Source organism: Erinaceus europaeus, chromosome 13 (assembly GCF_950295315.1).
Source record: "Erinaceus europaeus chromosome 13, mEriEur2.1, whole genome shotgun sequence".
NCBI lineage: Eukaryota > Metazoa > Chordata > Mammalia > Eulipotyphla > Erinaceidae > Erinaceus > Erinaceus europaeus.
In genome coordinates this window covers 62,791,077-62,813,841 of record NC_080174.1, presented here as the reverse complement: position 1 = coordinate 62,813,841, position 22,765 = coordinate 62,791,077, and the positions used below count along the sequence as shown (strand labels likewise).

The 22,765-nt window shown below is 50.6% G+C and overlaps 1 protein-coding gene across 6 annotated transcripts in view; it reads left to right on the top strand.

The window, feature by feature from the left end:
* The window catches only part of PTPRF (protein tyrosine phosphatase receptor type F), a 103,306-nt gene that overhangs the window by 26,741 nt on the left and 53,800 nt on the right, over positions 1-22,765 (top strand). For all 6 annotated transcript variants that reach the window (XM_060206052.1, XM_060206051.1, XM_060206054.1 and 3 more), the window contains exons 4-6: positions 1,346-1,491; positions 1,637-1,778; positions 17,789-17,977. In XM_060206052.1, coding sequence (XP_060062035.1) covers positions 1,346-1,491; positions 1,637-1,778; positions 17,789-17,977 — 477 coding nt within the window. The remainder of the gene's footprint in view (positions 1-1,345; positions 1,492-1,636; positions 1,779-17,788; positions 17,978-22,765) is intronic.

The window sequence follows — 22,765 nt, the reverse complement described above, 5'->3', positions numbered from 1 at the left end:
CATTGCAACCTCTTAATGAGGGTTGGGTTTCTTTGGTCTCTTGACACCGGGTGATAGGATTCCTCCTGGAGGCAGGTGCTCCAGGTTGGTCCTGGTGTGTGTCCAGATGACCTGGGTGTGGCAGCAGGCTGTCTGAGCCTCCTCTGCCATCCCCGAGTCTCCTCTTCTCCCCTGGGGACACCTTGGGGATCCATCTAGGCTGTCAGAAGACGACAATAATCCAGCCAATGGGGGTGGAGTGGGTTTACAGGAAAACATTCATTTGGGAAGACATCCAGTAGGAGGTGGGGACTGCTGGTATGTGGTGGCCAGGAGAGAGGAAGAGTCAGAGTTCTGGTTCAAGCCTCTGGCTACATGGAGGTGTTATCACGAGACAGAGCAGTGGGGATGCTAGTACTGCTCTTGAATGCTTTTTTTTTTCTTTTAGATTTTATTTATTTATTAGTTGGAAAGATAGGAGGAGAGAGAGAGAACATCAGACATCACACTGGTACATGTGCTGCCATGGATCCAACTCAGGACCACATGGTTGAGAGTGCAGCACTTTATCTACTGTGCCACCTCCTGGACCACAAAATCTTGGTGCTTTTTTTTTTTTAACTGAGTTTATATTAAAATTATTTATTTTTATTTATTAACCAGATCACGTCTTGACCCTGGCTTATGGTTGTGTAGGGGGTTGAACCTGGGACTCTGAAGCCTGAGGCATGAGAATCTGTTTGCATAACCATTATGCTATCTACCCCATCCCCTTGCTCTTGACTGCTTGGCATTTGCCTTGGAGCTTAGGTTTATGAGGCAGGGGGTGGAGGACTCATAGTTAAAGCACTAATTCCATCCAGATTCAGAAGTGCCTAGGTTCAAATCTTGGCTCTGCCACTGCTCAGTCAACTGTATTATGTTAGGCAAATCCTTGCACAGGTCTTTACATTTAGTACTATGTGCACTTAACCCTATGTGCCACCGCCTGGTCCCCAGCAGAGCTCATAATTGTAGCTCCTGCCCATTCATACACTTATAGGTCTTTGAGTATTGCCTAGACATACTAAATGCTATGTGTTAGGTGTTGCTATGTTATTTTTTATGTAGGTTTTTTTTTTTTTTTGTAAAAAAAAATAATCTGTATTAGCAAGAGAGATACAGAAAGACCAGAGACCAGAGCATTGCTCAGCTCTGTCTTACAGTGGTGGTGGTAGAAGGGAATTAACCTGGGACTTGGTAGCCTCAGACATGAAACTCTTTTTGCATAGTCATTATGCTATCTCCCCTGCCCTTTCTGTATACCTTCTTGTCTGAATGATTATATACTTGTGTTGACTTGATCTCTCTCTCTCTCTCTCTTTAGGCAAGCCTGTCTTCATTAAGGTCCCTGAGGACCAGACTGGACTGTCAGGAGGGGTGGCCTCCTTCGTATGCCAAGCCACAGGAGAGCCCAAGCCTCGAATCACATGGATGAAGAAGGGGAAGAAAGTCAGCTCCCAGCGCTTTGAGGTATGTGCTGGGGAGGGCAGGGGCAGGGTGGGCTCAGGATCTGGCCTTACATTCACTCCTTTTGCTCTCCCTCCCTGGCGACCCTTTACAGTGGGAGGATAGCTCTCCCTGAGCAGACTGTGACCACATGTCTATCCTCTGGCAGGTAATTGAGTTTGATGATGGGGCAGGGTCTGTGCTTCGGATCCAGCCTCTGCGGGTCCAGCGAGATGAAGCCATCTACGAGTGCACAGCCACCAACAGTCTGGGAGAGATCAACACTAGTGCCAAGCTTTCTGTGCTTGAAGGTATGTGCCCAGGAGAAGGTATGTGCCCATGGCATATTAGACAGGTGGGCTGATACGAGGGGACAGCCAGCCAGCCCTTGCTGTGCTGTGGGCTGATGTGTCTTTGGCAGAAAGGAAGACTGGCCATCCTGGGGCTTATGACAGTGGTTGTCACTGGCTTGGAGTTGTATGGCTTGTGTTGAAATAGACTGTGTGTGTGGTGTCTTTAGGGTCTGGGGGTCTTTTGTGTTTGAGCTGTTGGGATTGCAATTTCCTCTGCCTTGCATTAAGTGGATCTGATCTTCATATGGAGCCAGCACCAAGCTTCAGAGTTGTGTTCTCTGTTACTTTCATAAGCAAAGACCTAGGCTGTGGCCCAAAACTCTATAAATTTTAGTCTCTTCTTTTATTTGGTAACTCCTTTATTCATCATCTGTCATTTTTTTTCTTTTTTATTAATTTTTTAAAATATTTATTCCCGTTTGTTGTCCTTGTTGTTTTATTGTTGTTATAGCTATTACTGTTCTTGTTATTGATGACGTTGTTGGATAGGACAGAGAGAAATAGAGAAAAAAAAAGAAATAGAGAGAGGAGGGGAAGACAGAGGGGGAGAGAAAGATAGACACCTGCAGACCTGCTTCAGTGCTTATGAAGCAGTTCCCCTGCAGATGGGGAGCAGGGGGCTCGAAACAGGATCCTTATGCTGGTCCTTGTGCTTTGTGCCACCTGCGCTTAACTCATTGCGCTACCATCCAACTCCTACCTGTCATTTTCTTTCTTTCTTTTTTATTTTTTAAATACTTTTTTAAATATTTATTTTCCCTTTTGTTGGCCTTTTTTAAATTGTTGTTGTAGTTATTGTTGTTATTGATGTCTTTGTTGTTGGATAGGACAGAGAGAAATGGAGAGAGAAGGGGGAGAGAAAGACAGACACCTGCAGACCTGCTTCACCGCCTGTGAAGCGACTCCCCTGAAGGTGGGGAGCCGGGGGTCCAACCGGGATCCTTACGCAGGTCCCTGCGCTTTGCGCCGCATGTGCTTAACCCACTGTGCTACCGCCTGGCTCCCTCTTTCTTTTTTTTAAAGATTTTATTTATTTAAGAGAAAGACAGGAGGAGAGAGAAAGAACCAGACATCACTCTGGCACATGTGTTGCCGGGGATCGAACTCAGGACGTCATGCTTGAGAGTCCAAAGCTTTACCACTGCACCACCTCCTGGACCACCCACCTGTCATTTTCTAATTCTGTCTTGAAGTCCAGAGGGTCATCTGACCCAGGCCCACCCTCAGGGACTTTATTCTCTAGAAGTCCTCTGGGGGAAGGGAAGTCTAGGAACCCTGGGTGAACAAAGAAGGAGAAGCAGTTGTCTAAGCCCTACTCCTGAGGACAAATGGGTGTTGGGATGGGGACCTCGGCATATGCATGACTCAGAGGCACTGAACAGGGAGCTTTCAGGAAATTCAGTTTCATTTGTATTTTGGAAGGGCGCATAGATCTGGAAGACACAAAAGAGAAAGAATAACTCAAATGAGCCTGGTAAAGGTAGAAGGCTGATCGCACAGGACCTGGCTGGGACATGGGGAGCCATGAGTATAGGGTGACGTAGTTTAGCCACAGCCACAGTGGATTGATTCATCAGTCTGAATGTGTCTGAGTGGATTTTCAAAATCCTGTATTGATTGTTGGTTATTTAAAAATCACAGTCATGGGGGTCAGCTCAGTAGCTCACTTGGATAGTGTGCTATTTTGTCATGTGTGTGACCCAGGTTTGAGCCTGGCCCCACTACACTGAAGGAAGCTTTGGTGCTGTGATTGCTTGCCCCCTCCCCCCATCTGCTTTCTCTGTTTCTGTCAAAAAATGAATAAAGCTGGGTTAAGTGCAGGTGGCGCAAAGCGCAAGGATCGGCGTAAGGATCCCGGTTCAAGCCCCCGGCTCCCTACCTGCAGGGGAGTCGCTTCATAGGTGGTGAAGCAGGTCTGCAGGTATCTATCTTTCTCTCCCCCTCTGTCTTCCCCTCCTCTCTCCATTTCTCCCTGTCCTATCTAACAATGAATGACATCAATAACAACAACAATAATAACTACAATAATAAAAAAGGGCAACAAAAGGGAATATAAAAAAAATGAATAAAGCTACAATAATGAGTTAGCAAAATAGCTCACTTGGATAATGTGCTGCTTTGCTATGTACACAGTCCTTGTTTGAGCACAACCTCCAACACACTGAAGGAAGCTTTGATTTGTAAACTGCTTTAAAAAAATAAATATCAGGAGTCGGGCGGTAGTGCAGCGGGTTAAGCGCATGTGGCTCAAAGCGCAAGGACCAGCATAAGGATCCCAGTTCTAGCCCCCGGCTCCCCACCTGCAGGGGAGTCGCTTCACAAGCGGTGAAGCAGGTCAGCAGGTGTCTATCTTTCTCTCCCCCTCTGTCTTCCCCTCCTCTCTCCATTTCTCTCTGTCCTATCCAACAATGACGGCATCAATAACAACAGTAATAACTACAACAATAAAACACAAGAGCAACAAAAGGGAATGAATAAATAAATATTAAAAATAAATAAATAAATATCGGGGGGAGTCAGGTGGTAGTGCAGCGGGTTAAGCGCACATGGTGCAAAGTGCAAGCACCAGCGTATGGATCCTGGTTTGAGGCCCCTGCTCCTCACCTGCAGGGGAGTCGTTTCACAAGCGGTGAAGCAGGTCTGCAGGTGTCTTTCTCTCTTCTGCCTTCCCCTCCTCTCTCCATTTCTCTCTGTCCTATCCAATAATGACAACAATAATAACTACAACAATTAAAAAAACAACAAGGGCAACAAAAGGGATTAAATAAATTTTAAATAAATAAATAAATATTGGGAGGGGGGAGGCCAGACAGTGGTGCACTGGGTTAAGCATGCATAGTACAAAGTACAAGGACCTGCACAAGGATCCTGGTTAGAGCACTTGGCTCCCTACTTGCAGGGGGGATTGCTTCACAAGAGGTGAAGCAGGTCTGTAGGTGTCTCTCTCTCACTCCCCGTTTCTATCTCCATTTCCCCTCTCAATTTCTCTTTGTCCTAGCCAATAAAAATGAAAAGTGGCTGCCAGGAGCAATGGATTTGTAGTGCCAGCACTGAGCCCCATCGATAATCCTGGAGGCAAAATAAATAAATAAATAAATACCAGGGCCAGATGGTGGCCCACACAGTTAAGCACACATAATACAAAGTGCAAGGATCTGCTTAAGGATCCAGGTTTGAACCCCCGGTTCCCTGGTTCCCTGGTTCCCTGGTTCCCTGTGGGGTCGGGGTCAGGGAGCTTCACAAGGGGTGAAGTAGGTCTGCAGATGTCTCTCTTTCTCAGGTGTCTTTTCTCTCTCCCTCTCTATCTCCCTTCCTCTCTCAGCTTCTCTCTGTCCAATAAAATGGAAAAATGGCTGCCAAGAGCAGTGGTTTCGTAGTGCTGGCACCAAGCCCTAGCCCCATTGATAACTCTGGACAAAATAATAATAATAAATAAATACCATGAATGTCTTCCCCACCATTAACTATTCTTCTGCGTCATTATTTTTAATGGCTGTGGACAAATGTCACCTGGAAGTATCCTAATTTATTTAACTATTCCCTTATTATTGGACACATATGTTGCTCCCAGATTTTTTCTTTTTCTAAATAAGGTGCTCTGCATGTCCTTGCAGGCAAGATATGCTTACTTTCCTGATTAATATTATTTTTTTCTAGATTATGGAAGTGGGATTGCTGGATCAGAGGACACGGGCATTTTTAAGCCTTTCAGTATTTCTGTAGGATTGTGTCAGTTTACAGTCCTGCCAAGCAGAGCATAAGAGAGCCTTTTTTTCTGCGCATCCTCACTAGCAGTGAGAATTATCATTAAAAAATATCTTGGCCAAGTTAATAGGCAAGAAATGGCATCTTAATTTAATTTGCATTTCTTTGATTACAACAACAGTGAAGAATCTTCTTGCATTGACCATTTTTACCCTGTGGTTTTATGTTCATATATGTGGCCTTTCAGTAACTTGCTTAGGAGGAGGTTGGTTGGTGGTGGGAAGAGGCACTCTAATAGAAGGGGCATGGAGAACAGTGGTTAAGCACAGGGCCTCTGGGGTACTTACTCTGCCCTTGTGACCTTGGACAGGTAACTGTGCCTCTCCGCCTCATTTGCTCTAGTCTGTAAACAGGGATGTAATACTGGCTTGGAGGATTAAATATGATATACTTAAGTACTATGTAGGATTCCAGTGTGAAAGGCAGCTGCAGTTGGGCACCCTAAGGGTCCCATGTGTAAGCTGGCCTGGCATCTTCAGGGAAATGCACCCTACCATGGGTGCTTAGCTGTGGGGCAGGAGCCTAGAGTGCAGGCCCTTGGCTAGAAACACCAGATGTGGAGCACTTTCAAACCCCACCTAGCCACTCCTGATCTCAGTTTGCCCACTCATGACCTGGGGACAGGCATTTCAGCACTCCCCTTAACTCCTGCTGGCATCTGCCCCAGCTGGGAGCCACCAACATTGACCTGGTATCTGGGAGGTGACTGAAGGGCCAGAACTGCTGCCCCCATAGGACATCTTCTCAAGCTCTCAGGTAGTATTGAAAGATAGCTTTTCCCCCATTGCCTTGGACAGACTTACAAGAGTAAACTGCTGTAGTGGCAGTTGAGGAGTAAAAATGGCCTTTACAGGCTTTGGGAGGGGACTCAAAATGTGCAAAGGGTCTGTTCATCTGGAAGGGCCTTCTTGGATGAGGACCTAGGGTTCAGGACGTGTCTGCTCCACCCTTTGCTCTCTGCCTGGTAGGGGTGGAGCTTTGAGCCAGAGTGGCTTATCCCACCCTGCTCTTGAAATTCTGCTCCTGGAAGACAAAATGCTGACTTCCACTGCTGGTCTGTAACCTTGACCAGGGCCTGGCAGAAAGGAGTGTAGTGAGAGGCCTCAAAGGTGTTGAGGGGGCATCCCTGGAGCCCAGCAATCCAGCTTGTGACTGTCCCTGTCCCACCCTCCTGTGGGGGCCAGGAGAGGTGGGTGTATGTATGTGTAGAAACAGTGAAAGCATAGTCTGATGAGAGCTGTGGGTCTGAGCCAGGAAGAGCCAGAGCAACAACTGAAGGGCCACCACAGGCTCTCAGGAGGGTAGGGAGAGATGAAACTGGTTGGGGTGTGGGGGCTGGGAATAAGAATTGACACACACAGTCTGCTACACACACACACACACACACACACACACACGCGGGGGCTGGGAATAAGAATTGACACACACAGTCTGCTACACACACACATACACACACACACACACACACACACACTCACTCTGTTTCTATATGGTGCACACCACCATGTGGTGGGACACACACACACACACACACACACACACACATTCTCTCTCTCTCTCTCAATACTGTCACACACACACATACCTTCCTATGCCCACGTGGGCATGTTCACATGTTCATCACATATAGGCTATGCAGGTGGCAGCTGAGGCTTCCCTGGGCAAGCTGGTTCAGGTGAGGGGTCATTGCACCTGAGAGGTGGCCCAAGCCTGTATGTCTGTCCCATGCCCCCTGCCCTGCCTTGGTTCACAAGCACCAGGTCCAGCTCTGGAAACAACTGGCCTTTGCACCCAGCTCCCCAGGTTGGACTGCCCCTCCCAGCCTTGTCCCACAAGCACCTCACTGCCTGGGGAAAGCTGGGTATAAGGTAGGGGTGCCCAGCACCGGTAGGCTGAGGGTGAGCCTGCCCTGGGCTGGCTGTGTGGCGCATAAGGCCCTGCCGCCCAGCGTTCCTGTCTGAGTGGTAATTGAAGCCATTAGCGCGCCAGCCTCTCCCTCGCAGCGTAATGGCAGGAAAAGCTCTTCTCGCTCCACACTCTTGAGGCGGCGGCTGAATCACTCCCCCTCCAACCCGCCCTGCTGCCACTGAGACAGAGAATCTGACATTTTCCCTCATGCAGGAGTGGGGGGAGGGGAGGCAGGCCTTGCAGGCAGGCTTTTCCCTCTGGAAGGTAGGGGTAGGCGAGGGTATATGAGCTTAGTCTGGAGGTCACCAAGTCACCCAGGCTAGCAGGTTCCAGGCCACCCAATCTTCTTCTAGCGTTTGCCCTTCTTCCGTAGCCAGTTAATGGCTTTGAAAGTGACTGGGATCCATGTGGATTCAGTCGGCTAGGAAGGATCGTCAGTTTCCCCAATGAATGGGTATTCGAGTAACCCAGAGGGGCCTGATCAGCAGAGGTGTGATTAGGGCCCTGTGACCTAGGTAGGTTCTGGAGGGAGGAAGAAGGCTGAGGAACAGAGATGAGCAGTGTCTGGCTTTGTCCTGAGGAGCCTGGCTGCTAGATCCTAAGTCCAGGTTGGAATGTGTGCCTTGTGATCCCAGTAGAGCAGATAACAAGTACTCTGTGTGCTATGTGTCCAGCAAGTGTGTGTTTTATGGGCTGTGTATACAGCAGTGGTATGCAGCAGATTACAGCAGGCTGTGTGTGTGTGGTGCGTGCAGCAGGTGATGTGCACCATGCAGAGTGTGTGTATGTAATATGTAGAACGATGTAGAACGATTGGTCTGTTTCATGCAGTGTGTGTGCAGCAGGCTGTGTGGGTGTGGTGTGTGCAGCAGGTAGTGCACACCATGTAGTGTGTGTGTGCGCAGTAAGCGGTGTTGGTGTGGTATATACATCAGGTGGTGTGCCCATGCAGTGTGTGTGTGTGTATGTGTGTGTGTGTGTGTAACAGGCAGTGTGAGTGTGACATTTACAGCAGGTGGTGTGCACCATGCAGAAACAGATTAAGGAGAGAAAGAGAGAGAGAGAGAGAGAGAGAAAGTGTGTGTGTATGTGTGTGTGTGTGTGTGTGTGTGTGTACACACACACTGAGGGAGGTTGTACAAGGTTGCAGCAAGCAACCTGAATGTCCAGGCTCACAGGCATTCAGGGAGGCAAGAGATGCCAAGTCTGGGCTTGTGTCTCTGAGATCCCATGGAACTTGCTCAGAGTCTTTGGCTAGTTAAGACAAGATCACCATGGGGCAGAGAGATCTGGCTGAGCTGTTCCCAGAGTCTGCAAGAAGGAGTACCAGATAGCGATGCTGCCCAGAATTTGGGTGCTCCTCTTATTTATTTATTTATTTATTTATTTTTCCCTTTTGTTGCCCTTGTTGTTTATGGTCATTGTTATTATTATTGTTATTGCTGTCATTGTTGAATGGGACAGAGAGAAATCGAGAAAGGAGAAGACAGAGAGGGGGAGAGAAAGATAAATACCTGCAGACTTGGCTTCACCAGCTGTGAAGCGACCCCCCTGCAGGTGGGGAGCTGGGGCCTCGAACTGGGATCCTCAAGCCTGTCCATGCACTTTCAGGCATGTGCACTTAACCCTCTGTACCACCACCCGGCTCCCCAGGTGCTCCTCTTATCCCTCCTCTCTCCCCACACCAACCCAGGCTTCCTCTCACCTGGCCTCAGTATATGCTGACCAGCAATACCACACATGCCCAGGAACCCGACTGCCTTGCCCTGCTAAGCTCAAGACAAGCTCTTGGTAGGTGGTGGGAGGTGTCTGGGGCAACTGTTGAGTCGTGACTGGGCTAGAGGAGACAGTGCTGACTCTCCAGGTTCTGCAGTGACTTTGACCCACGCTGGCTTTGCACCTGTGGATTGATGAGAGGGTGTTTTGTAACTCTTCCCCAGGACGCCTACAATCCTTTTGGAAGCAGCTCCAGGGCTATGAAGGCTGGTGAACCACCCAGGACTGTGTCCTGAGGCACCCTGGGCTGGGTAGGCCTAGAGCAGAGGTGTTAAAGGAGCTCATGTTTTCATGGTGGTAGGTGTTTTCCCAGGGAGTCATTTCTCCCTGCTCCACCCTCCTTCCTGCCCCTGGCACAATTTTTTTTTTTTGGGGGGGGGGGTTTGGGTAAAGGGTTAGTGCAGGCAGAGAGGGTAACTTCCCAAGCGGCAGGATATGTCCCTGTGCTGTTGCCTCTGTGCATATCTGGGAAACAGGCAAGCTTTGCAGGTGCTAGGACAGCTAGTACACCTGATTTTCAGTGACAGCAGATGGAGAAAGGGCCCCAGCACCGAGCAGCCAGGCCCACTTCCCTTCCCCTGCAGCTGCAGTGTGACCTTTGTTTCTGCTCTAAGCACTGTGATCCACAGTGGTATTCAGGACCATGCAGGCAGGAGGCTCTGCAAGCATTTTCTGGAACATTCTGAGCCCCAGGATAGAGCAGGAATCTATATTGTTAGGTAGATGGGCACTGCCATCAGGCCCCTGAAGACTCTGGACTTCTAGGTACCTGAAGCTCCCCACCCCCACCTTTTGTTTTTCTTCCCCTCGTTCTGCCCTGTCTCTAAGAGCCCGAGTGAACTCCCTCCAAAATGGGTCTTCCTGTGGGGTGGGCAGTACTTACAATCTTTTTTTTTTTTTTTTTAACCAGAGCACTGCTCAGCTCTGGCTTATGATGGTATGGTGGTGTGGGGGATTGAACTTGGGACTTGAGAGCCTCAGGCACGAAAGTCTCTCTGCATGACCGTTATGCTATACTCCCACCCATAGCCTCCTCTTTTAACCATGAAGTCCAGACACCTGCCCTACCCAGCCCTCCACCCCTAGAGGCCTCACCCCCTTACTTGCTCCCCTGTCCCAGCTGCAGAACCAGAGCATCAATATCTCCGTGGACAGCCAGCCAAGTTGGAGGCTTTAAATGCCCCTGTGTGTGCACATTCTCCATCCTTGGTGAGGTGCCCCCTCCCTCTTGTTGCCAAGGGAGAGACAGTTTTATCCAAGGGAATGATATGGTCAAATTTTTGTTCCAGAAAGGTCTGTGCAGTGAGGGTTTGGGGGGTGGTGGTGGTTGGGAAGGTGCAGAATGGGATGGAGGGAAACCAATGAGAGGCCAGGAGCAGCCTTGACACCCAGATGAGAGGGTAGTGGCCCAGATTCAGGCAGTGGGCAGGAGAGGAAGAGAAAATGGGTTACAAACAGTTTTAGAAAGAGTGGCCCAGGCGCCAGACCTGGTAGAGCACACTCATTAATCATGCATCAGGACTTGGTTCAACACCCAGCCACCACATAGGAGTGCCTGCAGGGAATAGGGGGCTAGTGCTGGAGGGGACTTCACAAGCAGTGGAGCAGTGCTGTAGTATCTCTCCTCTATCCCTCCCTTTCTCTCCTGTCCCTCTCCCTTGTCTAAATAAAATAAAGAGGCGGGTGTGAGGACTGCCACATCTGTCACCCCATTGATCGTCAGAGTTGATTTGGCTGATATGGCTGACTAGGTAGGCCTCCCCTTCTGCCCTCACTGCTCCATGTGCATCCCTTCCAAAGCTGGGCACTTCATCCAAGAGGACGACCTTCCCCAAGTAGAGGTGGACCAGTCTTCGGCCATGGCATACAGAAGCTGCATTCTCCTGCTATGACCTCCAAACAGTTTCTCAAGAAACAGTGTCCCACATGGGGGACTGGAGGCTCTACATTACTGCCTCCAGGAGCAGGTTGATGACTGCACTGTTTTTTCTTTCTTTCTTTCTTTCTTTCTTTCTTTCTTTCTTTCTTTCTTTCTTTTTTACTTATTAGTGATTTAATAATGATTAGCAAGATTGTAAGATGACGGGTACAACTGCACCCAGTTGTGACCACCAGAGTTCCATGTCCCATCCCCTTCATTGGAAGCCTTCCCTATTTCTTTATCCCTCTGGATATAGGGACCAAAATTCTTTATGGGGTGGAAAAAGTGGAAGGTTTGGCTTCTGTAATTGCTTCTCCACTGGACATGGACATTGGTAGTTGGGTCTATACCCCTAACCTATTTCTATCTTTCCTTAGTGAGGTAGGGCTCTGGAGGGTTGAGGTTCTGGGACACGTTGGTGAGGTTATATGCTCGGGGAAGTCAGGTTGGCGTCATGGTAGCATCTGCAACTTGGTGATTAAAAACTGTACTGTTTTCTAAGAAGACCATATTTATGGTGCAGATTGATAAGTCCAGTTGGAAATCTTTTGTATCAGATACAAATCGGCATCCAGGGAGACCTTGTTCACAAGGGATATCAGGAGATAGAGATTCAAAGGCAGGCCAGTGTCTAGGAACCAGAACTGAGCAGGAAGGAAGCAGCCCACAGCATGCACTCAGAGGCTGATTTTTCCTGCTGGGAGGGGAGGCCTACATGGGAATCTGGTGAAGTCCATGAGAGGTTAGGAGGAAAACTAGGGAGTGTGAGGCAGTGGGTGTCCAGAGAAGAGGAGGGAACATGGCCATACTCCAGGCAGGATGAGTGCTGAAAAGTGTCCTTTGGCTTTTGCTCCGTGGAGTCATGGCTGACCTTGGTCAGTGTGCTGGCAGGGAGCTGTGGGGGTGGCAACTGGGCTCCAGGGACCTGAAGAGTGAGTAGGAGGCTGTCAGCAGTCTGGAGTGAATGGCCCTGGACCGAGTGGGATAGATGGATGCAAAGAATCTTCTGGAGTAAGATTTAGGTGGGGGGCCCCCGAAGAAGGTGGGGGGCCAGGCCTAGGAAGTTGGAATGTGGGTAGGGCATATACCCAGGGGGTGGCCCCCCAGGCTCATGTGAATGTGCATGTGTGGCAGGGAGGCCTCCCCAACTAGGTAGGGTGGGGCAGTGTGAGGCTCCAGGGAATCCCTGGGTGGGGGGCAGGGAGGGGGAGGCCCTGCTGCTTTCAGCTCTCCCTACCGACAGGCCCCAAACAGCTCAGATTCAAAAACAAAACAGGCTTTTAAGATGCCAAGTTTGATGAAATCTGAGTGCTTGAAGAGGTAGGAGTTTTCTCTCAGGGAAAAAAAAAAAAAAGCTGAAAAATCTGAGACTGCAAGCTGTGAAGGGAGATGGACTCAAGGCTTCCTGGGCCCCACTTATTGCAAAAAGACTGAGCGAGGGGCCCTCTGGGATACAGAGGAGAGAGAGGCCTCTGCCCTGCCCAAGGATGGGGCTACCTGGGGCACAGCCTAGGTGGCCTTGGGTACTCGGGCTTGTGGAGTTGGCATTCCTGCCACCCACGAAGTTCCTTCATGTTTCTACATGTTTGTGTGCTTCCCATGTCTCTGTCCCTGCATGCATCCACAGGTCCTTGCATATGTGTCTCTGTGTATGTGTATGTCTGTGTGTATTTGAGCACTGCTTCTGAGTCTGTTTACACAGGTGCTTGTCACTGCAGGTGCCTACACTCTCTCTCTCTCTCTCCTGGTTGTGCACCTGTTCCTTTCCATGTCTGACTCTGTGCTCCCTGGCCCTACATGTTTCTAGGCTCCTGTGTTCAGTGGCAGAGCCCACAATTACACACAGGGGATGGGTCAGGCTGGCAGCCAGTACCACCCCAAGGAGCCCATGGCTGCATGTGCTGGTGTGTGCGCAGAGACGCCAGGAAGCTGGATAAACACGGGTGAGAAGGTCATGCTGACAGACGGCGCTGCCCACCCTGTGACCCTGCAAGGCGTCTCCATCTGTCAGCTTTCCCGGAGCAGCCCCTCCCTCTAGACCAGACTCCGCCTCAGGCATCCTAAGCTAGGCTGGACAAAGAGACCTGTGTGTGCTTTGTAGGGACCTCAGTATCCCCCCTCCCCCATCATTGCAGAAAGCCTAAACCCATCTCCCTCCCAACCCTTCATTCATCAGGGCTCCACCAAATAATGCCTAAGCACCAAACCTACTCACTTTTCTGCTGACTGCCACTTAATCACTGCCTTTACTCTGTCCTTCCTCCCCATCCCCCAGAACTCTGCCCTGCCTCTCATGTTCAAATATTTCCCTCCTCCAGGAAGCCACCAAGATAGCTGTCAGAGTTGAACCTGTCTAGTTCTTCTCTTGTTATGGGAGCTCAACCAGGCTCGTCTCCCTGAGATATAGTCAGGCACAGACACTTGTACCTCCCTCGCTTCAGTAGGAACTGCAGCAAAGGGGTAGGGTCTCTGCACTGCAGGAACTACTCAGGTACAAATGTACACAAGTGGGCCCCCATCATAGGGACATGATGCTTGTGAGGGCTGACCCTTGGGAATATGTGCATACCTCCATGTCTGCACAAGTGTGTGTGTGTGTGTGTGTGTGTGTGTGTGCGCGCGCGCGTGCGCGCGTGCACATGTGCACGCACACATGCACTCATGTGGAATCAGTCAGAGAGACTTGAACTCCTGCTACCTCTGCAGTCTCCTGAGCCCCATGGGTTCTGTTGCCATCCAGGGAAACCTTAAATCAGTATGGAGAGGCCCCCACCCCATGGTGACAGATAACTGCAGATGCCTCCCAGCAGGTGTAGAAACCTCTCAGAATTGTGCAAGAGGGCCAGATGTCAAGTGAATGAAAAGGAAGCCTGGGACAGAGGGCTCCCTAGAGTTGGAGACTGGGATGCTGGAGGGGGCGCAGCCACTCCACCCAGATGGGGGTGGGAAAGCTGGCAGCTCTGACCACGGATGCACACCGCATGGACATGGGCTTGCGCAGCTCTTCTGCTGGCAGGCAGACTGCCTCCCCACCGTTGCCATGGTTACCCGGTGGCCTGAAGGGGGGAGGGGCCCTTCTCCCCTCCTGCTCTGCAGCCCAGCCGCCCCACAGGACAGGTTTTTGAAGGAACTCAGAGAGACCGATACATTGGGGTGTTGGCACCTGGTTGTGTGCTTGCAGGTGTCCACATAAGGGGAATGGTCGAATTCATTTGCATTAAATGAAAACACCGAGACTTGCATGCAGGGAGATCTGAGGTAAAACGGCTGGTCATAGAAAACCAGCAGAAGGCATGTTGGAAGGGGGCTGAGGGAACCTTGGTGGAATGTATTCAGCTGGGGTCCCCAGTTCTGCCACATGTGGAATCTCTCCACCTGGGCTCCCCCCAAGCCCCTCCTGATTAAGCCTCGTGACCTTGCGTAGATTCCTAGCACTCTTTAAGGACCCCTCCCGCCTTTGCTCTCTGTGTCTTGCAGGGAAGGTTTATGTTTTGTAAAGCACTTTAACCACCATACCTGGAACATAGTACATGCTCTCCCAATGTGACTTTAATCCCTCACTTCAGGGCCTCTATTCTCCTGGTTTTTGATGTGTTAGTAGTGATCTTGTGCTGTCAGTCTGAGGAATTTGTCCTGGGCCCGAGTGGTCAAGCTACATTGGACTCAGCTGCTGCGGGGCTTGCAGGGCCACTGACAGGGAGACCAGTGCCAGTCTGTGGGAAGGTCACTTGACACCAGCAAGCCCGGGGCTCAGCCTAGCCAGACACAGTGGGCATCCCTGAATGGCTGTCATCCTTGGCTATGTTTGAATGTGATGGGGGGGGGGGGCTGGGGTGAGCACAGAAGGAAGGGACAGCAGTGGGTTACCCCTGAGGGGCTGGAGTCCTCCTGTGAGACACGCTTCCCTCCTAGAGGGGTACTGGAAGCCTCGTTGGCATGAGGAGCTGGCTGTTGGGTCCCACTGTTTTACGGATAGCTCCTCACACATGCCAGTTCCAGGCTCTGGCAGCGGTGCCTGAGGGATGATCCGAGCCAAGGTTGGAGCCATTGAGGGTGTGATAATTGAGGGAGGAAAATTAATTGTCCTTAATTTGGCATAAATCCCAAGACCTTCCCCGTGTTAGGAATGCAGAGTAGATTCCCAGGATATGGGGCTGCAGATGTTTGCACTTCCCCCTCTCCCTGCAGTAACTTGCTAGATAGAGATGGGGGCCAACTGACTCCTGGGCCCTGATTCTGGTGGCTCTTCCCCATTCTTTATCATTCAGGAGGCCTGGGCAGGTAAGATGGGAGTCTGGAAAGAACTAGACAAGTCTCCTAGTTGGCTAGGATGCTTTTTGCAGTTTCTCCCAGCTACCAGGACCGATGGGAGTCCTGGGCCTGGCTATGACACAAGTGACTGGCCACAGGGCCACAGCAAGTCGTTTCCTTGCTTTATGCATCCTGACTTATGCTTCACTTCCATCCTCCTTTTTTGTTATCACTGCTTGTCATTTTCCTTTTAAAAACCAGAGCTAAATCTCAGGATGCTGTGGGATCATATTTACAACTAAGGGAATGGCTGGGTTCATGTCTGGAATTTATAGGATGGGGGGTGTGGCCAGCTACCAGGAGATCCTAGGGAGGCAAGGGGAGGCGAGGCCAGGCAAGACTGTGCTAGGAGTCCTCCTCCTGCCTAGCCTGAGACACTCCTCTTCTCCTCACCAGCCTGTGGTTCCCTTAGGATGCCTCTGGCACTTGGGACCTTGGCAGAGTCTCCCTGGGATCTGGCAGCAAATAGAGGGATGTCTCTCCTGTTGGGCTCCTACTGCCTTCCCACCCTCCACACACCCCTACACCCCCATCCTCCTCTGACTCTGGAAGTCTCTAAGGAGGACTAGTTCTACCAGCCTTTACTTTTCTTGCCTGCAGAGGATGCCTCTTGCCTTTATTCTGACACGGGAGCCCAGCGTCAGTTCATGTTCCCACATGCCCATTTGGGCCGGGCTTGCAGGCTGAACATTCTGGTCTCTTGCCAGGTTGTGGAGTTCAACTTCCTTGGCAGAAAACTAATAAAGGACCCCATCCTAGGGCCTAGGTGGTGCAGCACCTGGTTGAGTGCAGTTTACCAGGTGTTAAAGGACCCAGGTTCAAGCCCCTGGTCCCCACCTGAAGGGGGGAAGCTCCTCAAACAGTGAAGTAGTGCTGCAGGTGTCTCTTTCTCTCTTCCTCTTGTCTCCCACTTATTTCTCAATTTGTCTATATGGGAGTGTTTCTCTCCCTGGGCATGCACAGCACCACATTGTTGGAGAGACGCTGCCAAGTGCCATTCATTGCACACACTGCTTTGGTACTTATGCCTCAGCTGGCACAGTCCTTGCTCTTTAGCAGTAACCTCAGATAATAGTCACTGGTCTCTGATTCTACATGTATGATCCAATATAGTCCTTGTAATGGTGGATATTTGAACCCTGTATACAGCTGCAAATAGACACAAACAAGATTAGTACTGCACGCACAGAGCTAATTAGTGAACACAGGAGTTTGTCTCCTGACTCCCTCCCCCATCCCACCGCCTAGACTGCATTAATCCAGAACCTATGTTTCTAGTCCTCTGTGATTCCAAGGGTAGAAAGTGGGCACCTTGCTCCCTGCTGCTCCAGCCCCAACAAGGATGACACAGAGGTCGATGTTCATCAGGAGTAGGGGGTGTGTTCTCCTGATGTCTATTCCTGTTGCTCCTGTGAGAGTGACTCCATAGCTGCCAGCCACTGGCAGGCTGGGAGAAGACAGCCAGGGAACAGTTGCTCTCCTCTCATCAACTTAGGCATCCATATAGAAGTTTTGTGAAGCATCTTTTTTTTTTAATATTTATTTATTTATTCCCTTTTGTTGCCCTTGTTGTTTTATTGTGGTGGTTAGTATTGTTGTTATTGATGTCATAACATCTTTTTTTAAAATCTTCTTAGTGCCTGTGTGCTCAGGCAGGGTCCCACTGTCAGCAACAAGTGAAAGGAGGGTTAGGATCAAGGCTGCAATAGAGACTGGCTTAGGGTCAGAGCAAGGGGTCGAAGGTGAGTTGCTGATAGGGCAGGAGTTATCCAGAGTCAACCACAGCCTGCGTAACAACAAGAGGAAGGCTCCAGCAACAGTAGAGGGACAATGTGTGTGCAGACTGGAGCGGGGACCGGGGACGGGGAGGGGGGGTGCTGCTCTGTGGCTGCTGATGCAGCTGTGTGAGCCGTGGTCCCCTGCAGCCTAGTCCTCATGCAGCGCTTTCTGCTGTGGCCAGCAGAGAATCAATCTTCGTCTTTCTCAGGACCCAGAACGCTAAGTGCTGACGTGTTTAGTCTGAGGCATTGCTTTTCAAGCCTGGAAACTCCTGACTGTGCAGGGTGGGCTCCATTGCAGCCCCCTCTTATCTCTGCAAAGGGTCAGGCCGGGACAGTGGGACTCAGGGTCTGCTTCCTCCCCTCAAGTCAGGCATCTTAGACAGGAGGGCTGGGGAGAGAAAAATGTTGAGGTCCCAGCCTGCCTGGGAGGCTGGGGAAACTGCCACCAAGGGCTTCAGCAGACAGGCAGTGCCAGCCCTAATGTGTGCATTTGCTCTTTTCTGCAGAAGAACAGCTGCCCCCTGGCTTCCCCTCCATTGACATGGGGCCTCAGCTGAAAGTGGTGGAAAAGGCGCGCACAGCCACCATGCTGTGTGCAGCAGGTGGGAATCCAGACCCTGAGATCTCCTGGTTCAAGGACTTTCTCCCTGTGGACCCTGCCACAAGCAGCGGGCGCATCAAACAGCTGCGTTCAGGTGAGCAGAGGGCAAGGGTCGAGGGGTCGCACAGACTTGAGGACAGGCGTCTGGCCAGAAGCCAACACAGCATGCTTTTCCTGGGCCCAGGGCCACTGCGGCCTCAGCCTAGGGCTGATTCTCCAGGGTTGAGCAGAGGGCATCTGGTGGATGGACCAGACCTTACTGTTTGCCTACTGTGTCCAAGAAGAGAGCTTGACAGCAGAGGCTAAGTCATCGGCGAATCTTTCACCTTCCTGGATCATCAGTGTCCAACCCTGCTCCTTGCAGCATGGGTGCTATGCCCAGCATGGTGTTGGATTCTGCCATATGCTCTATGGAAGGCTTCCACTCCTTGACTCCCAGCAGCCTGGCTACAGAGAGGCCCTGGCTGCTGCCTCTCCAAAGAGCAAGACTTGGCCAGGAACAAAGGCCTGACTCATTGGGGGCTTCAAAAGGCTGGGCATCCACAACTGGGAGCTGGGGGGCTGTACCTCGGCCACCAGAGCCACCTGTCTCCTCCAGATATCTCAGGCCACTTAGTTTGGAGCCCCAGGAATAAGGATGCTGTTGTGACTAGGCGAGATGTGTCGCCCTGTTGATCGATCTACCTGAGAGACTCCCGCCAAGATAATTGACTCCATTCCATTTTTGTGGGAATGGAGCAGGCAGGAGAAGAGGCTCAGAATCAGTCTGACCTGAGTGGATGGGGAGACTGTGATCCAGAAGCCCTCCTGCTCGCTAGCTGTGGGGTGGTGGGCTCAGGTGCGGTGGGCAACACCACCTGGAACCCCTGCTGCCCATCAGTTGTGATGTCAGGAAGGAGGACATGACTCTGCAGGCTTCAGTGGTGTCCCTGTGACTCCCCGGGGTGCCAGCCCCCTTCATTGGATGTCTGTGTGGTGCCCAGGGGAGGAGAGAGAGATGAGCCGCCCAGCAGGGGCATGATTTTGGCCCCAACCACAGCTGCCTGAAACAGCCTACGAAGTGTTAGCTCATTTAATTTAATTAAAACTCAACAAGATGGAGGCAGCTGTACTGCAGTTAATTAAAACAGCCATAATCAAAGCAGGAAACTGTCCGGCAGCATTGGTGGCCACCGCCCGGCAGCCTCCGTGGTTCTCCTCTGCGATTCTCCACAGCCCCCCAGGCAGGCTCCCCCAGCAGCCAGATGGTCTTCCCCACAGGCCTGGCCTCCACCCCAGGTCGGCACTGCCTGTCCAAGGTGGCAGTTCTGGGAAGGCTCACTGCCTGGCGCGTTCACTCATCAAGTATTTATATGGCACGTGCTTTGTGCCAAGCCCTGTGTGGCCCATTCACTGTTCTGTGTGCTGGCTCGCTCCCATCACTTCACTGGATGCTACTCTGCCTCCTGGTTCTCCAAACTGCAATTGACACCCCACCCTCGTTGACTAGTCACTCGTCCTCCAGCTCCCTGGCTTCCCTGCAGCCTCCTCTTCCTGCTCATTCCTCCAGCCTAGGTTCCCCAGAGCTCCCTCCCTTGCCCCATGGATAGCACCTTTCCCCAGACCTGCTCACCTTTGTCGACAGCCTCCTATACCTACTCCATGCCTGAGACAGAAACTAAAAGTCTCCCTGCCTTCTGGGTATCACCCCAACCTTGATGAACTGTAGCCTTCTTCCTAGACAGCCATACCCTTCTCCTGCTACCCTCTCTGTGTGTGGTTGTCCCCCTAAAACCTAGAGCACACTGAGACCTATTCTAATAAGCCACTGTAGGGGCCCAAGCAGTAGCACACACGTTATCATGCACAAGGACCTGAGTTTGAGCCCTTGCTCCCCACCTACAGAGGGGGTGCTTCACAAATGGTGATGTAGGTCTGCAGGTGTCTTATCTTTCTCCCTCTGTATCTCCCTCTTCACTCTCTGTTTCTTTCTGTCTTGTCAAATACAAAAGAAAGAAAGGAAGAGGCCACTGGGAGCAGCAGATTTGTAGTGTTGGCACTAAGCCCCTGCAATAACTCTGGTGGTGATAAAAAATAAAAAAGTAGCCACCAGATACTCTTGATCACTCAGTATTGCTCAAGCAGGTCCCCTTCCTTTTCTCTTACTATGTCAGCTTGCCCCAGCTCAGCAGGCACAGCCCTCCCTGCCTCCAGGCCTCCCTCTTGAGCCTCTACTTCAGCACTGGCAGAGTTCTTTGCTTGTATCCTGTGTGCTTTGAGCAACCTCAGTGGCATCTATCTCACTACTTCTGTGGTCAGGTACATGCGCTTTTTAATTTTTTTTTTCATCATTACTGGAGCTTCTGGGCCAACTTTTTCAGACAGAGACAGGGAGAGATGCCATGATCCAGTGATATGGGGACCTGGGCTCAAATCTGATCTGTGCACCTGATAAAGTAGGCACACTATCCAGATGAGCTATCTTTTTTTTTTTAATATTTATTTATTTATTCCCTTTTGTTGCCCTTGCTGTTTTATTGTTGTAGTTGTTATTGATGTCATTGTTGTTGGATAGGACAGAGAGAAATGGAGAGAGGAGGGGAAGACAAGAGAGGGGGAGAGAAAGACACCTGCAGAGTTGCTTCACCGCTTGTGAAGTGACTCCCCTGCACAGGTGGGGAGCTGGGGTCTCGAACCGGGATCCTTGCGCTGGTCCTTGTGCTTTGCGCCACCGGTGCTTAACCCACTGCACTATGGCCTGACTCCTATAAGCTATCTTTTAAAAATTTTTTTTTAAAAAATTATTTTTATTATCATCTTTATTGGATAGAGACAGTCAGAAATTGAGAGGGGAGGGGGGTAGAGGAGAGAGACACATGCAGCCTTGCTTCACCACTTGTGAAGCTTTCCTCCTGCAGGTGGGGGCCAGGGGCTCAAACGTGGGTCCTTGTACACTGTAATGTGAGCACTTAACCAGATGTACCACCACCCAGCCCCCAATGAGCTATCTTTTTTTTTTTAATCTTATTTCTTTCACTTAAATGAGATACAGAGAGAAGCAGAGAGACGTAACTTACCAGAGCACTGTTCAGCTCTGGCTTGTGGTGCTGGGGATTGAGCCTAGGACCTCAGAACCTCAAACATTAGTGTCTTGCAGTGGGAATGAATGGTGGCCCACCTGGTTGAGAACATACACTATATAGTATGCACTTGAGTGGGCTCAAGCCCCAGTCCCCAGCTGTAGGGAGAAAGCAGTGCTATAGATGTCTCTCCCTATCTCTCCCATCCCTCTCAATTTCTCTTTGTCTACATCCAAAAAATAGTCTTCTGCATAACCATTATGCTGCCTCCCTCCCCAGCCCCCAGATGAACTATCTTGTCAGCCCATGGACCATCCTCTGCCCCCTTTTAAGATTCAGAGAGACAGAGAAAAGATACCACTGCACCACTCCCATTCATGGAGCTTTCCTTAGTGCCATGTGTGGTGCTCCCATGCTATTCTGGGGGCTCAAACCCAGGTTTAGTGTGCACTTTACCAGACAGGCTGTCTCCTGACCCCAAGTGCATGCTCTTAACCATGTCACATAAACCACTTTTTCATCTTCCCCAGCTTGTGTCCTCAGCTTTTTCTTGTCTGGTTTTTGGCCACACCATTTATGGGCTCTGACCTCTGCTAAGCTATTTGCCCTTTTTTGAGCTTCAGCCATCTTTAAGGAGTTGCAGTAAGGGTTAAATGAGACTGTATCTGTCTGATCTTCCATTTGCTGCCCAGCATAAGGGCCCTGTGACTAGGACTCTTATTTAAGCACTCTGACCCCTTCCCCCTGGTCTACTCCTTCAGGACTCAACCCACTTTCCATTGCCACCACCCAGTTCTGCAAACTTAAGCTGGGCGCTCCTTGAAGGGACACTGATGGGACAGCCTGGTGCTGACTGCCATCTGCAGTGTGTCCTGAGTGACCTGCACAAGCCCAACTGTGAGACACGGTTATCTCTGAAACCTTGCTGATAAATGCTTTTATGGCTGTGACTTCAGTTCCTATAAACTAAACTCCACGCCTCCTGCCTCCCAAGTCCAAGGAAGACATCCTTGTTTGACCTTTCCTATTAGTAGAAACGTGACCTGAGGGTTGTGTGCTTAGAACCCTGCTCTAGGGAGGGGACCAGTTGAGACCTGCAGATCCTCAGCATCCCATCTCTGCAGTGACAGAGGCACTCTCTCCCTCATGTTGCCTGACCCTAATCCCTAACCCTGGGCCCTTATAGCTGCTGCCCTACCCTGCTACCATTTCAAAGGATCCTGGAGCTGATCCTGGCATGTTTTACAGGGTCATCTCTTCATGCAGTGGAATCAGGCCCCCAAGCACTCGTCTGTTTACAGGGACCTTCGCAGTTTACGCATCACTGGCCATTTACAAAGTGCTTTCCTGCCTTTTGTTGCAGGCAATTCTCCTGCAGCCCAGTGAAGTAGGACAGGCTGTGATTATCTTGCCCACTTTACAGCTGAGTTAAGGGAGTACCTGGGGTCACACATGAAGATCTGGGCTGGGGGTTTCCCCATGAAATCACAGAGGTTGGGTGTTTAATCTCTTGGGCTGCATATGTTATATGTGAATCTAGGATTTGGTGAGCCTGCTAGACTCCAGTGCTTCTCAGTGTAGGTGGCTCAGGCACAGGAGCTGCATGGAAGGGCAGCAGTCACTGTGCACCACCCAAGTGTGAACTGTGCTCACACAAGTGGCATGAGCCTCTTGGAGAATTTAAGACTTGACCCAGGCTGGATGCAAAAAGAATGGAGACAAGCTCAAGGGGAGTGGAAACACAATCACGCAACCAACACACACACCACCATCACCGTAGAAGACAACCTTTACCCATGTGACCATCCAGAGGCTGGCCTCTT